Source organism: Phalaenopsis equestris, unplaced genomic scaffold, assembly GCF_001263595.1.
Source record: "Phalaenopsis equestris unplaced genomic scaffold, ASM126359v1 Scaffold000440, whole genome shotgun sequence".
NCBI classification, from domain to species: Eukaryota; Viridiplantae; Streptophyta; class Magnoliopsida; order Asparagales; family Orchidaceae; genus Phalaenopsis; species Phalaenopsis equestris.
Window position 1 is genome coordinate 98936 of NW_018164881.1, and position 12696 is coordinate 111631.

The 12696-nt window shown below is 36.9% G+C and overlaps 1 protein-coding gene across 1 annotated transcript; it reads left to right on the forward strand.

The window, feature by feature from the left end:
• The first annotated feature begins 5254 nt into the window (after window positions 1-5254).
• On the forward strand, window positions 5255-12684 carry LOC110027744 (DNA (cytosine-5)-methyltransferase DRM2-like). Its single transcript, XM_020729286.1, has 5 exons — window positions 5255-5308; window positions 5401-5517; window positions 5595-5781; window positions 10995-11122; window positions 11444-12684. Exons 1-5 carry the CDS (start codon window positions 5255-5257, stop codon window positions 12629-12631), a joined length of 1674 nt encoding a protein of 557 aa, XP_020584945.1. The 3' UTR covers window positions 12632-12684.
• Window positions 12685-12696: the final 12 nt, after the last annotated feature.

Consider the following 12696-nt stretch of genomic DNA (forward strand, 5'->3'; position numbering starts at 1 on the left):
GTTTGAAGATCCTTGCTCTCCCTCATCTTTTTCTCGTTGGTCTCGGCCCCACAAAACAAGAACCCATCCCTGATATCTTTCTATGTGAGCTCCATAATAGCACTCAAATTTCTTGTCTCGAAGTGCACTTTCTTCTTTATTGCTTTGGTTTTCATGCTAAACCCGCATAATCCCTATATCACTGCTTCTTGTGTCGACTATCATCATAATGATCCATTTTGCCCTTTACTATATTTTCATGGGACTCTCAGGTCACCTCACTCAAGGCGCGTTAGAGCCCCTAGCCTGCTTCCTTTTTTTTTCGCTTTGTACACCTTCAACGAACAACTCGCTTCCTTTTTTTTTTTTCGCTTTGTACACCTTCAACGAACAACTCAAATCTAGCCCCCCGCCTTCCTCTCCTATCCAATCAAGCACCTAACTTTTGTGACCACTTAAGTAGCCATTTCTTTTTATAAACAAACACAAAAAAATTGCATTATGATCCCGTAAAAATCTTCATCTTATTGCAACACTATTGTCATCAACTTTGCGTGTAATTTATAAATGTAAGAAATGAAACAATGTCAAGTACACGTGTACATTTTTCCAAGGTGGTAGAGAAAAATTATAAAATTATTTACACGTGCACATCGTTTTAACAAAGCGGGGGAAAATAGAAAACTAAGTACCCACGAATGTTGCTCCAATGTGGCAGAGAAAAATATAAAAATAATTACCCATATAAATTGCGCCAAGGTGGCGAAAAAAAATTAAATTAAGTACTTGTGAGTGTCCTATTATAGCAGAGTAACTCAAATGTATCTCTTATGCAAATACTGAACGTTTGTGCACTTTTTTAAACGTGATGGGTTTAAAAACCGACGACCGTGGTGTTGCAAGACATAGACCATGCATGATATATTAAGCTTGACGGAAAGACTTATCGCTCTAGTGAATGTCTTCTTTGTAGTGAAAATGCTGGGACCCTATTTAAATTTGATCTAACAAAATTACACATAATAGAACTTAAAAATATCCATTGAGCAAAATTTAAAGAAAAATGACACAATCATGCTAGTGGTGATGCTTCTGAGACTCGATGGCTCACTTACAAACAAGATTGAATAGGATAAAATAATTTGAACAGAACTTGAGATGAACTTAAATTCTTGCTAGTGGGCACAAATGAGCCTCTTACTGGCTATTAGAATAATCAGGACCACACAAATGAGCCTCTTACTGACTATTAGAATAATCAATACCTCAAACTATGATTGCATCTAAAATGACTAAGTGAGAGCCCCCGTTTAAAGTCAAATCAGCGATATTATGGACATTTGAATGCTCAATGAGGTCCATGTGTGAGCAAAATGAAATATTGAAATGCACAACAATAATAGATATCAACTCGTCGATAAGATCCATAATACATATGTACAAGCGGACATAGATCATTTTCCATAAGATCCATAATAATACATATGTACAAGCGGACATAGATCATTTTCTTGAGACATCTAGAAGTAAGTGATGTGCTCCAATGATTCTACCAAGTACTTAATTTAGCTTCCAAGAGTGCTATGTGGGCTTAAATTAATTTAACTCAAACTATGCTTCGAGTACTGCCTAAGTATCTCAAAACGCCCTATAGGCATTTTAATGTCTAACTAAAGCCACTTTTAAAAAATGAGCAGAAATTTCTATATATCATACAATGCTCTTGACAGGGCTGCCTTGTCTATAGGGTAACTTGTAAGTTTTATTTTCTTTAAATCTATTCCCTTCTCGATAAAGATTGGAGTTGACAAGTTTAAGCACTTATTTAGTCAATCTAATCATCCTGATAATAGCCAAACATAAATTTAATCCTTCTCGACAAACTTACAAGTATTTCTATAATTTGTAAAATCTCATTTTCAAAATAAAATTTAAATTAATTAAGGACATACGTAGCACCTGAAATATTATTATTTACAAAATCTCGCACACAAGTGGTACTTTTGAACTACCAAGTCGTTGTATTTACACGTGCCACGATCAAACCATTAAGAATTTGATAAAAATGAAAAATATGGGTTAGGTTTTTATGATGAGTTTTGATTTTTGAGTGAGAATTTTAAAAATGGGTGAAATGGGGTGCTAGATTGTAAATAGCAATGTTTTGGGTTCTATGTATGTAAACAATTCAATAATTAAATAACACACTCTCAAGTGGGTCGTCTTGTCTATTAGTATCTCTTCTTAGCCTTTTGGATCCTCTGCCAAGGATTTGAGTAGACAAGATTAGGCCTTTGTTAGGCTAGTTTGATTCTTCTCCTTAGAAGAACTAAAGTCGACAATACTGATGATTTTAATAAATATTCAAATAATGTGCTCTAATTTGATTGCTAATACAAATGATGTGAATGAAATATCCCAATGATAACTGTGTTGATAAAAAATCTTAATGAAAGAGGTCAAATCTTAAAATTGAAGCCTTTGAATTAAGAATCCAAATGACACAATATCTTCTATTCCGATAATGACCGTGCTGATATACAAGCTTAAACAGAGGGCTTTATTTGGAAAATTAATGTTTTAAATTATGAAATATCAAATAATAAGATGAAATTGTATATTCTAAAGCTTAAAATAAACTCTTTTCCCCTTCCACAACAATTTGTTGATTGTGACAAATTTGATGTCATGCTATGCTCATAAATAACCACTGCAGTGTTAAGTGCACTATTAGACCCACCTTTAAAACAATCTTATGTCAATAAGGATATAACTCAAGTCCTTTGTCCGCATGATTTGACTCAACTCATACATATAGCGATTATTACCATAGCCTTCTGATTGGGTAGTTTGACTCAATATATTTAGTATATTACAGTCACGACTATGCCTCTTATGTTTCTCAATGGCTTCTTGCCTATTTGGTTGTAAATCATAGAACATATTTGATAGAACATAAAATCTTTTGTTAGTTAAGGTTGATTTGAATTTAACCCTTTGGGAAACATCTACAAACAAACTACGAGATTCCTTGGGATGAAACAACCTGTGATTGTTGACAAAAATTCTTAGATTAGGTTGGCTCGACTATCTCCTCCAACTAAGTAGACTAGAGACCAGGATAATCTTGGACGATGGAATCAGGAATCTTAGTTGGGTTTGTTATTATTTTCCCATCATCTCCTCTAATGCCTGCAATAATAAATTTCTCTTTCTAAAATTTAAATTCCTACTATTATATGCTAAGTTTAACTACTTAGCGTTCTAACGACTAGTGTCGAAAGTGTTATCTTCTTGTTATCGGAAGGGATAGTTAATCATACAGATTTGCAATTATGAGAAATTTCGAACCCCATATATTAATTTTCTTGCAAAATAAGGGCAAAATCTATGAGTAGTACCTTATCTATAATTTAATGCACTTTCTAAAAATTTGGCATAGAACCTGACAAAAACACTCAGATGAAGTGATGATAATGAATTCCATGAGGAAGTTAGTGATCCTAAAATTTACTTTGATTGAAAATTGTTTAAATATTATATGATGCATTAAGTTCAAATTAATGCTGAACGTAATTGGGAAAAAAAACTTTGTCTTATCAAACATATTGTTATACCGTTCCAAGAGGGACCGGCTGAAGCCAACTGATTGCTTGGGAAGTTTCCAGCTTCTAAATGGGGCCTGCTAAGCCAATAATCGCCTTGCAAGGAGAGGAATTAAGGAAAGATTTTAAGGGGGGTGGGGGTGTTTTATTAGGGCTAGTCTTCTAGGGTTTGGGTTATGTTTTGTATTTTTGCAGTTTTCTCTTTTTGTTTGTTTGCTCCTTGCGGCGTCTAGGATTTGCGGAGAGGAGATCTACCTCTCGAATTGTAGATAACTCTTGGTTGTTATGCTGGTCCAAGAGGGATCGACCCAGCCAAGCCGACCGACTGCCTAAGAAGATTCTAGTTTTCAGGTGGGGGGCACTTCAAACCAATATTCATGTACGTTAGGAGAGGAATTATGGAGAGATTTGGACGAAAGTTTAAATGTATTTGAGGGGAAAATCTGAATGTGTTTTGGGGGTGCTTTATTGGCGCTAGTCACCTAAAGTTTGGGTTATGTTTTATATTTCTACAATTTTTTGTTTTGTTTGTTTGCTCCTGTGGTGTCTAGGGTTTGTGGAGAGCTGATCTACCCATCAAAATTTAGATCACCGTTACATCTTGTTTGCTTGCTTGGATATCAATAAAATTAGCTTGACTATGGGTTTTATTGCTGATTTTTTGTATTTTGTTCGTTGTTTTCAGTTTCAGGTTGTATCAAATTGGTATTAGAGCACGATCTTGGAGAGACAACAACAAGAACTGTTGATGCTTTAGAGGGGATTTTGGAAGGAGAAGTAAGATAACTTAAGTTCAGGATAAAGGAAATATTCTTAACCATAGAGGAAATGTTTTCTTCCATGGAAAACTGATTTGAGGGCTTGGAGGAGATGTTGAGGATGCTTATCGAGATGCAATCCAAAGCGCTACTGATGGCTCAAATTGCAAACTATAGCCAATGGTTAATTGGAAAATCCTTATATAAATCAAAAGGAAAAGAAACCAAATGAGAGGAACATGATGGAAAAGCATCCACAATCTAGAACTTCTCTCGAGGACTACGATCAAGATTTATGATGGTTGGGTTGGGTCAAAACAGGGAGGTGGGATAATGCAAGGGGTTTGGGGGAGCATAAAGATGGCAGGGAAACCAGATGGGGGTATGCCTATGATTGAAAAGGGAATTTCACCCTAAATACTGGGGGGGGGGGGGGGGGGGATGCTAGGGTGAATGGCCCAAATAGGGAGGAGAAGCTCATGGAGGTAGGGTTATATTTGGAAGGGAAAATCGGGGAGGCAAGATGCATGATTAGCTCGTGAGATGACTAAGTTTTGCTTTTTGGAATGTTTTGGAGCCATTAGAGAAGATTGACATGAGTAGTTCTATGCCTTGACTCATTAGTTCTATTGTCAGGACTGTTGAATGGATTTTTGAAGCATGATTGGAGGGGAATTTCATGAAGGGTTTAAAGCTCAACATATGTGTAGTATTTCGACTGTTAAGACCATTAGAATTGAGGGAGGCGATGGAGCTCGCCCGATAGTGGAAGGCAAGAACCAAACGGAGAAGGCCACCAAAGTAGGGACCCGAGAGAATTTTACAAGGGTACCAGGACAACCATGACCTAAGGACCTAGATGGTGTCATTTTAGAAGGAGGCACCAAAGGAGAGGAATATGGGGGCCCGCCCATGGGTCAACTTCAAGTGTCTCACAGAGGCAAGGCTGTAAGGTATGAGAACAAAGTGATTATGTTTTCGATTTGATGAGAAATATGCCTCAGTACACCGATGCAAATGATCACATGATCCACATTATTACAATTTGTGATGAGTAGGCATATAGTGAGGAGTTGGATGAAGAAGTGGGAGATGGAGAGAAGCACTTACACTTTGATGTAACGGAGATGCTCCTCAACACAGTGGTGGGATTCACTTCCAATCACACCATGAAGGTAAGGAAAGTAATCGGGGATTAACCTATATTGGTGTTGGTGGATAACGAAGTCACTCACAATTTCATCTCAAATAGGTCCTGGACCAGTCGGATTTGAAGTTGGTAGATACGAGGAGATTTGAGATCATGATGGGGAATTTGCAGGCCATTGTGGTTGACACTATAGTGTCTACAGGTGGTAGAGGATTTCATTCCCTTGGATTTGGGAAGCATTGTTGTGATTCTGAGAATGAAGTGACTACATATGATAAGAGAGACGAAGGTGCATTAGAAATCATTGACGATGGAGCTTAGGGTGGAGGGGAGAAAGGTAGTGTTAAGCGGGGATGCTAACTTGTATAGAACCATGGTCTTAGTCAAAAACATGAACAAGACGATATAGGGAGTAGGGTTGGGCTATCTGTTGGAGTTGCAGAGCATAGATGAGATATGAGATCCCAAGTTAGTAGAGTTCCCCGAGTGTGTTCAACATCTTCTGCAACAGTGTTTCGACATCTTTTAGCAGCCTAGCGGGTTATCGCTATTGAGGGAGCATGAGCATTTCATTACGTTGAAGGAAGGTATTCCTTTAATCAGTGTCAGACCCTATCGGTACCCTCAGATTTAAAATGAAGAGATAGAGAGATTGATCCGAGAGATTATCAAAGTAGAGATTATCATGCCTAGGGTTAGCCCTTTTCTAGTCAAATTCTATTAGCGAAGAAAAATGATGGTAGTTGGAGATTTTGTGTGAACTATGTCTCTGAACAAGAAAAAAATATTGGACAAGTTTCCTGTTCCGGTGATTGAGGAGTTGAAGAATCATTTTTCGAGCATTGACCTGAAATCAGGATACCACCAGGTCAGGATAAATTCAATCGATGCACACATTACAAGCTTTTGGTGATGTCGTTTAGCCTTACCAGTGCCTCGACCACATTTTAGTCTCTTATGAACAAAATTTTTCAGCCTTACCTTAAGAGTCGTGTTCCGTTTTTTTTCATGACATCTTGATTTAATTAACACGAAGGTCGAGCATGTGGGACATCTAATAACAATTTTTTAGACATTGAGAGGGCACCAGCTGTATGCCAACTTGAATAAATGCTCATTTGCACAATCACATGTGCAATATTTAGGGCACATGTTGACTAGGGTAGGGGTAGCAACAAAACAATCCAAGATTAAGGTTATGTTGGATTGACGTTTGTCGAGGAGTTTGAAGGAGTCGAGAGGGTTCTTAGGTCTCAGCGGGTACTACTAGAAATTTATGAGAGGGTATGACAAGATTGCATTGTCACTGACGGAACAGCTGAAGAAAGACAATTTCAAGTGGGGGGAAGCAGCGACATAGGCCTTCGAACAACTGAAGGGAGTCATTACCAACATTCTGAGATTAGCCCTCCACAGTAGGTCATTTATGGTAGAGACCGATGCTTCAGAGTATGGATTGGGAGCAGTGCTCTTGCAGGACCATCTATTGTTTTATTGCCTATTTCAACCGAGTACTCTTTACCAGGGCAAGTGTCAAATAAGTATACAAGCAAGAATTGATGACTATTGTCTTGGTCATTCGAAAGTGGTATTCTTATCTATTTGGTTGACACTTTATAGTTAAGACAAATTAGAGGCCTTGAAGTATCTGTTAAAGTAGAAGTTGGTGATTGAAGAGCATTAGGGATGTTCATCCAAGTTACTTGGATATGATTTTGAGGTTCAGTGATTCAGTATCACCCATCACTGGAGAATAAATCTGCGGATGTACTATCAAGAAAGGTGGATGAGCCCTAGCTGGCTGCCTTATCAACACCTCTGGTCTTTAGATTGGGAAGCTCTAAGGCAGGGCCGCAGGAGTGAACGTGATGAAGGGCTGAGGAAGTTCAGGATATAGTTGCTACAAGATTTGAACAATCTTACATGATATGCATTGAGGGGACAACAACTACTCTGAGGGAAGGTTCATGTTACCGAGGGCATCGGAGTACATCCTCAAACTGTTGTAGGAGTTTCATGGCAGCGTCATTGTGGGGCAGTTAGGAATACAAAAGTAAGCTTTATCTGTATGTTACAAGAGTTTAGGTATATTAATTATAAACATACGTAAACAAACATTCAAGATTAAATGAATTTTATGAGAACATAAATATTTTTGAATAATAAATTCAAAGTAATAATTTTAAACATAAATGAAAGATAATGAGTTTGTAATTTATCTTAAAACTACTTCAATACTTTAAAACTTAATTTTGCTCCTGTCTTTTATTTAAGATTAAATGAATTTTATGAGAATGTAAATATTATTTAATAATAAATTTGAAATAGTAATTTTAACATAAATGTATGATAATTAGTTTGCAATTTATCTTGAAACTACTTCAATACTTTGAAACTTAATTTTTCTTCTATCAAGCTTGCTCATGGTCAGCTTTGTACGCCCCGATTCGAACACCTCACATGCCCTAACCTAACTTCCTTTTGACTCACTTGATGGTCTGCCCATGCTTTGCTCATTGCCCAAGCTGCTTGTGTAAGTTGCTCAAAAATCGCATCAATGTGCTCTTTTGGATTGGCACGAGGCCATATCTTCACACTTCTTGCCGCTTGAGGTCCATAGAGCTAGAGCTTGCTTAATTCTCTCTGTCTCTAGCGCTTAGTTCGCCCGTCTTCCCTATGTGCGAAATCGATTGAGTGTGATTTGACATTGATCGCTTGTAGACTCTCCCTTGCTTTTTTCTATTTCAATCATCTCTACTATCCTTTGCACGTTTCAAACCCCCTAAATTTTTTTGTTCTTTATTAATATCAAAAAGACTAAAATGTGAATTGAATTGAACCATCATTTGTTGGTTAAATTTTTTTGTTATTTATTAAAGTTACATTTTCCCACCAGATGTTGCTACCTGCTGTGGTTGCTAGAAAGCTGTGATTTTTCAAAAATTATTTTTTTTTGTAATAGCCACCACAACTTTTTTAACAATTTTTTCTTCAGCATTTTCATCGCAGTTTTTTCAATTAGTTACAGCTGCCCAAACAGATCGTATGTCTGTTATTAATGATGGATATCAGAGGTATCTCATATGTTGGTGAAATAACTCCAACTTATTATAATTTCTGGATTGCTTTGCAAGAAACGCATGACGGCCCCAAAAACTACTAACACTTTAATGATAATTTAATTTAACTTACAATCTTCACAAAAGTGTCAGAGTTCCTACGCAAGTGCATATATCACTTTCGTAATATAGGACTCTACTTGTGTCCATAATGTCGATCCTATATGAAAGGGGACAGAGACTTCATAGTAATAACAACCTAAGGGTGAATTCAAGCATATTATTTTCAGGTCCTAGTTTGGAAGATCGCTAAATATGGTTTTTCTAACAACTACTCTTAAGTATATATCTACCCCTAAGTTAAACTTGCCTAGTGCAATTAAACAAGTGAAATTCAGATTGATAAATGTACTTCTCTCTTGTAATTTCCTAGGTAGATTGTAGGTGTTAATACTAAGAATTGTAATGTGGTAGTGACAACAGGAGCATAAAACTCATTTACCCTCTTTCGAGTGCATAAATGAGTATGATTAAAATTTAGGTAATTGTTTTCGTCTGTCACTAGTGAAACTCCTAATTCAAACTACATCTCCCTAAATTGCTTTGCCTCACGACTCATCTTTCATAGCCATTCGCACAATGTAAATATTATATTTTGTTTCGCCACCGCTCTTTTGAGTCCTAATGGGTCACAACTAATTTTAACAAGTTATATGACCAACACATGTGATTTAAGTCTAGAGATATACTCATCACATGAAAATAAAGATCAATTCAAAGCATTCACAACCCTACAAATTTAACCTATCTTTCACAAGAGAAAAGTATAAGAAATCTTACTCACTACACATGATGAACATTAAAGAAAACTTCATTCAATCCAAGCAAATTAACCAAATATATGTTTACAACAATAATCAAATAAGATTACACACGATACTTAGCTTTTGCCCTCTGAAAAGAGTAGCAAACTCCACAGGACGTTGATTTCCACAGTGCTACACATGATGTTGTTGTAAACCCATTACAGATTCACTCAAATTCTCCTCTCAGATCTCTCTAGAACAAGAGTTCCTACTCCTACATACTATCCTTGGAGAATTCCAGGACTTGGAACTTCTTCCCTAATCCTAGGATTGTCAAAACTCCAACAGTCGTGCAGAAAGTAATTGTCTGAACTGCAACACCTACATGCCCAATCTGCGGTGCCTAGTCGTTGGGCTCTTTTTCTGCTCGAAAAGTTTGGGTGCCCAGAACCTGGCGCCAAGGTGTTCAACTGCAACACCTTAGCGCCCAAAAGAGGGCGCCTAGGCGCCATACCACAATCAACGCATTTGCTCCATTTGGTCTGTTTCACTTCGGTTCAGTCCAAATTCTGTCCAATGCTCCTACCTATTTTATCTACATCATAAATATAAAAATACCTTCTATTAAAGTACATTGTCATTCAAAAACATGTGTGAAATAAAGAAGAAATTAAGTATATCCAAAGACATTTGAGTGCAATAGTTACAACTGAACCTTCTTCAGTAGAGCACATTTTATGGAAATCTGGAAGTATGCTTTTGAGAAGCGTATGAAGTGAATATTAAGTTCGTCTTTATTAATTTGCATTGTGTTTTTTTTAGTTTTTTAGTTAATAATATGCAATTGAATAAGTTTTTATTAAATAAGATAATATATAAGTTGCAAGGAAATTTTTTTGTAATCTAATAATAAAAATAAGTACTAACAAATTATTTTATTAAATTAAAAAAATAAATTACATTAATTTAATATGAAGATTCACTAATGATTAATAAATTCTTTTGAAAATAAATAAATAAAATTACGAATACTTACCCATGTAAGAAACACTGTGTGTAACAAGTCATAATCACTGAAGAGGGAAAAAAAAGGCTCAAGACTGCTGAGTGTTGTAGAATCTGTGGTCTGTGGAAGGGCATATATTAATGATATATGATATTATGTAGTGCATGTGAATTAAATAATTGATAAATAGTTACTATGGGCTCATTTAGCCTTTAGGTTTTTAAGAAAATGTTACTACACTTATCATTGATATGTTCTTGTTGGTGCGCTTGTTCCGAAGCCATGGCTGATTTATTATATACACACGATTTAGTATACATATAAAATCACTAATTTTTTTTTTTTGTTACATATCCTCTATTATCTTGGGGCATTTACACACATACCACACAATTCTTATGTATTTACATATCTAACACCCATTCATTTATATATGCATTACCACTCAAATCTTTAACACACAAAAAATACCACCATCACTATCTTTTCAAAGTAAATATCACTTTTTCATGTATAGGTTTATGCCACATTGTGTTTTAAGTGTAAATATCATACTTTGCGTGTTAGATATAAAAATACATAAGAGTTGTGTGGTATGTATGTAAATTTTCTTATTATATTTTGGTGCGAGTATCATGGGTTTCATTTCATGCAGGACCCAATTCTTCAGTTTTGGAGCTTGCAGATTCCATTCATGCTGCTCAAATGGCCGAGGAACCTGATGGAATAGAATGGGATTATCCAAAGCCTCGTTTTGAGGTATAGTTTTAAGCGTCTTCATGCCGCCACCACAATTTCCTTTGACTGCTGCTTTCTTGTGATTTTTTAAAATTTGTGCTGGGAAGCTATGTCTTACAACTGTAACTGTTAAAGTATGGTAGCTGTAAGAAAGTTAATGTCTCAATTTTTAAAATAGAAAATATTTATATGATATATAGCAGTTTTTAAAATAAATTTTTTTTCCAAAACAGTTTTATAAACACATTTATAAAAAAATTAGTCATTCTAAACGGATCATAAATCTGTTTAAGAACTAACTTCAAGTTATTTCACATATAAATATGTTCTTGTTTCCCTCAGGCTGCAGAAGGATCCAGCTACTGTTCCAGAAAGAAGAGGAGGTTAATTGAAGTAAAACCAAAGTTGAGGAATAGCTGCCTCTCGAAAAGGAGAAGGGATTATGTGAGAAAATCTACCATGGATTTTGATGATGCTTCGATGTCCATTCCAAAGCCAATGGTGGGTTTTGGCCTCCCTAACGAGAAGTGCATTGCACGAAGAAACCTCCCAGATGCAGCCATTGGCCCCCCATATTTCTATTATGAGAATGTCGCTCTCGCACCCAAGGGAGTTTGGGAAACCATCTCACGATTTCTCTACGATATTGAGCCTGAATTCGTCGACTCGAAGTACTTCTGTGCCGCCGCCCGGAAGAGGGCTTACATCCATAACCTCCCAATTGAGGACAGGTTTCCTCTCCTCCCCATTCCTGCAAAAACCATCCAAGAGGCTTTACCCATGACAAGGCGATGGTGGCCTCAATGGGACAAGAGGGTTCAACTCAATTGCCTGCAGACTTGCATTGCCAGTGCTAAGTTGACAGAAAGGATCAGAAAGGCTTTGGAAAACTATGGTGATAATCCTCCGGCAAGTGTGCAAGAGTACGTGCTTGCGGAATGTAGGAAGTGGAACCTTGTGTGGGTGGGGCATCATAAGGCGGCGCCGCTTGAACCCGATGAAGTTGAGATGTTACTTGGTTTCCCAAACAATCATACCAGAGGCGGCGGCATTAGCAGGACTGATAGGTACAAATCATTGGGGAATTCATTCCAGGTTAATACTGTGGCCTACCATCTTTCTGTCCTGAAGAAGATGTTTCCTAATGGGATCAATTTGTTGTCTCTCTTCTCCGGCATTGGTGGAGCTGAAGTAGCTCTCCACAGACTGCAAATCCCTTTGAAGACGGTTGTATCCGTTGAGAAGTCAGCCATCAATAGAAATATAGTGAGAAGTTTTTGGGAGCAGACTAACCAGAAGGGAAATTTGATTGACCTGGATGATGTGCAGCAGCTTGACGGGGATAGGCTCGAAAGTTTGATGAAGCAATTTGGACCGTTTGATCTGGTTATCGGCGGAAGTCCGTGCAATAACTTGACGGGTAGCAACCGTTACACTCGAGATGGTTTAGAGGGAGAGCATTCTTCTCTTTTTTACGACTACTTTCGTATTCTTGACCTTGTTAAGTCCATAATGGCAAAGAATTTGTGATACCATTGAAGTAAATTTCATGTTGATGTTGTCATTTATTCTCTTTCCATTATCTTTCCCTATGG

What these genes read in the sequence shown, in the direction of transcription:
- LOC110027744 (XM_020729286.1), top strand. Translation starts at nt 5,255, where the DNA reads ATGGGTCAACTTCAAGTGTCTCACAGAGGCAAGGCTGTAAGGTATGAG. An exon ending in CTGTAAGGTATGAGAACAAA is followed by an intron (nt 5,309 to 5,400) that starts GTGATTATGTTT and finishes TGTGATGAGTAG; the next exon opens with GCATATAGTGAGGAGTTGGA. An exon ending in ATCCAAAGCCTCGTTTTGAG is followed by an intron (nt 11,123 to 11,443) that starts GTATAGTTTTAA and finishes TGTTTCCCTCAG; the next exon opens with GCTGCAGAAGGATCCAGCTA.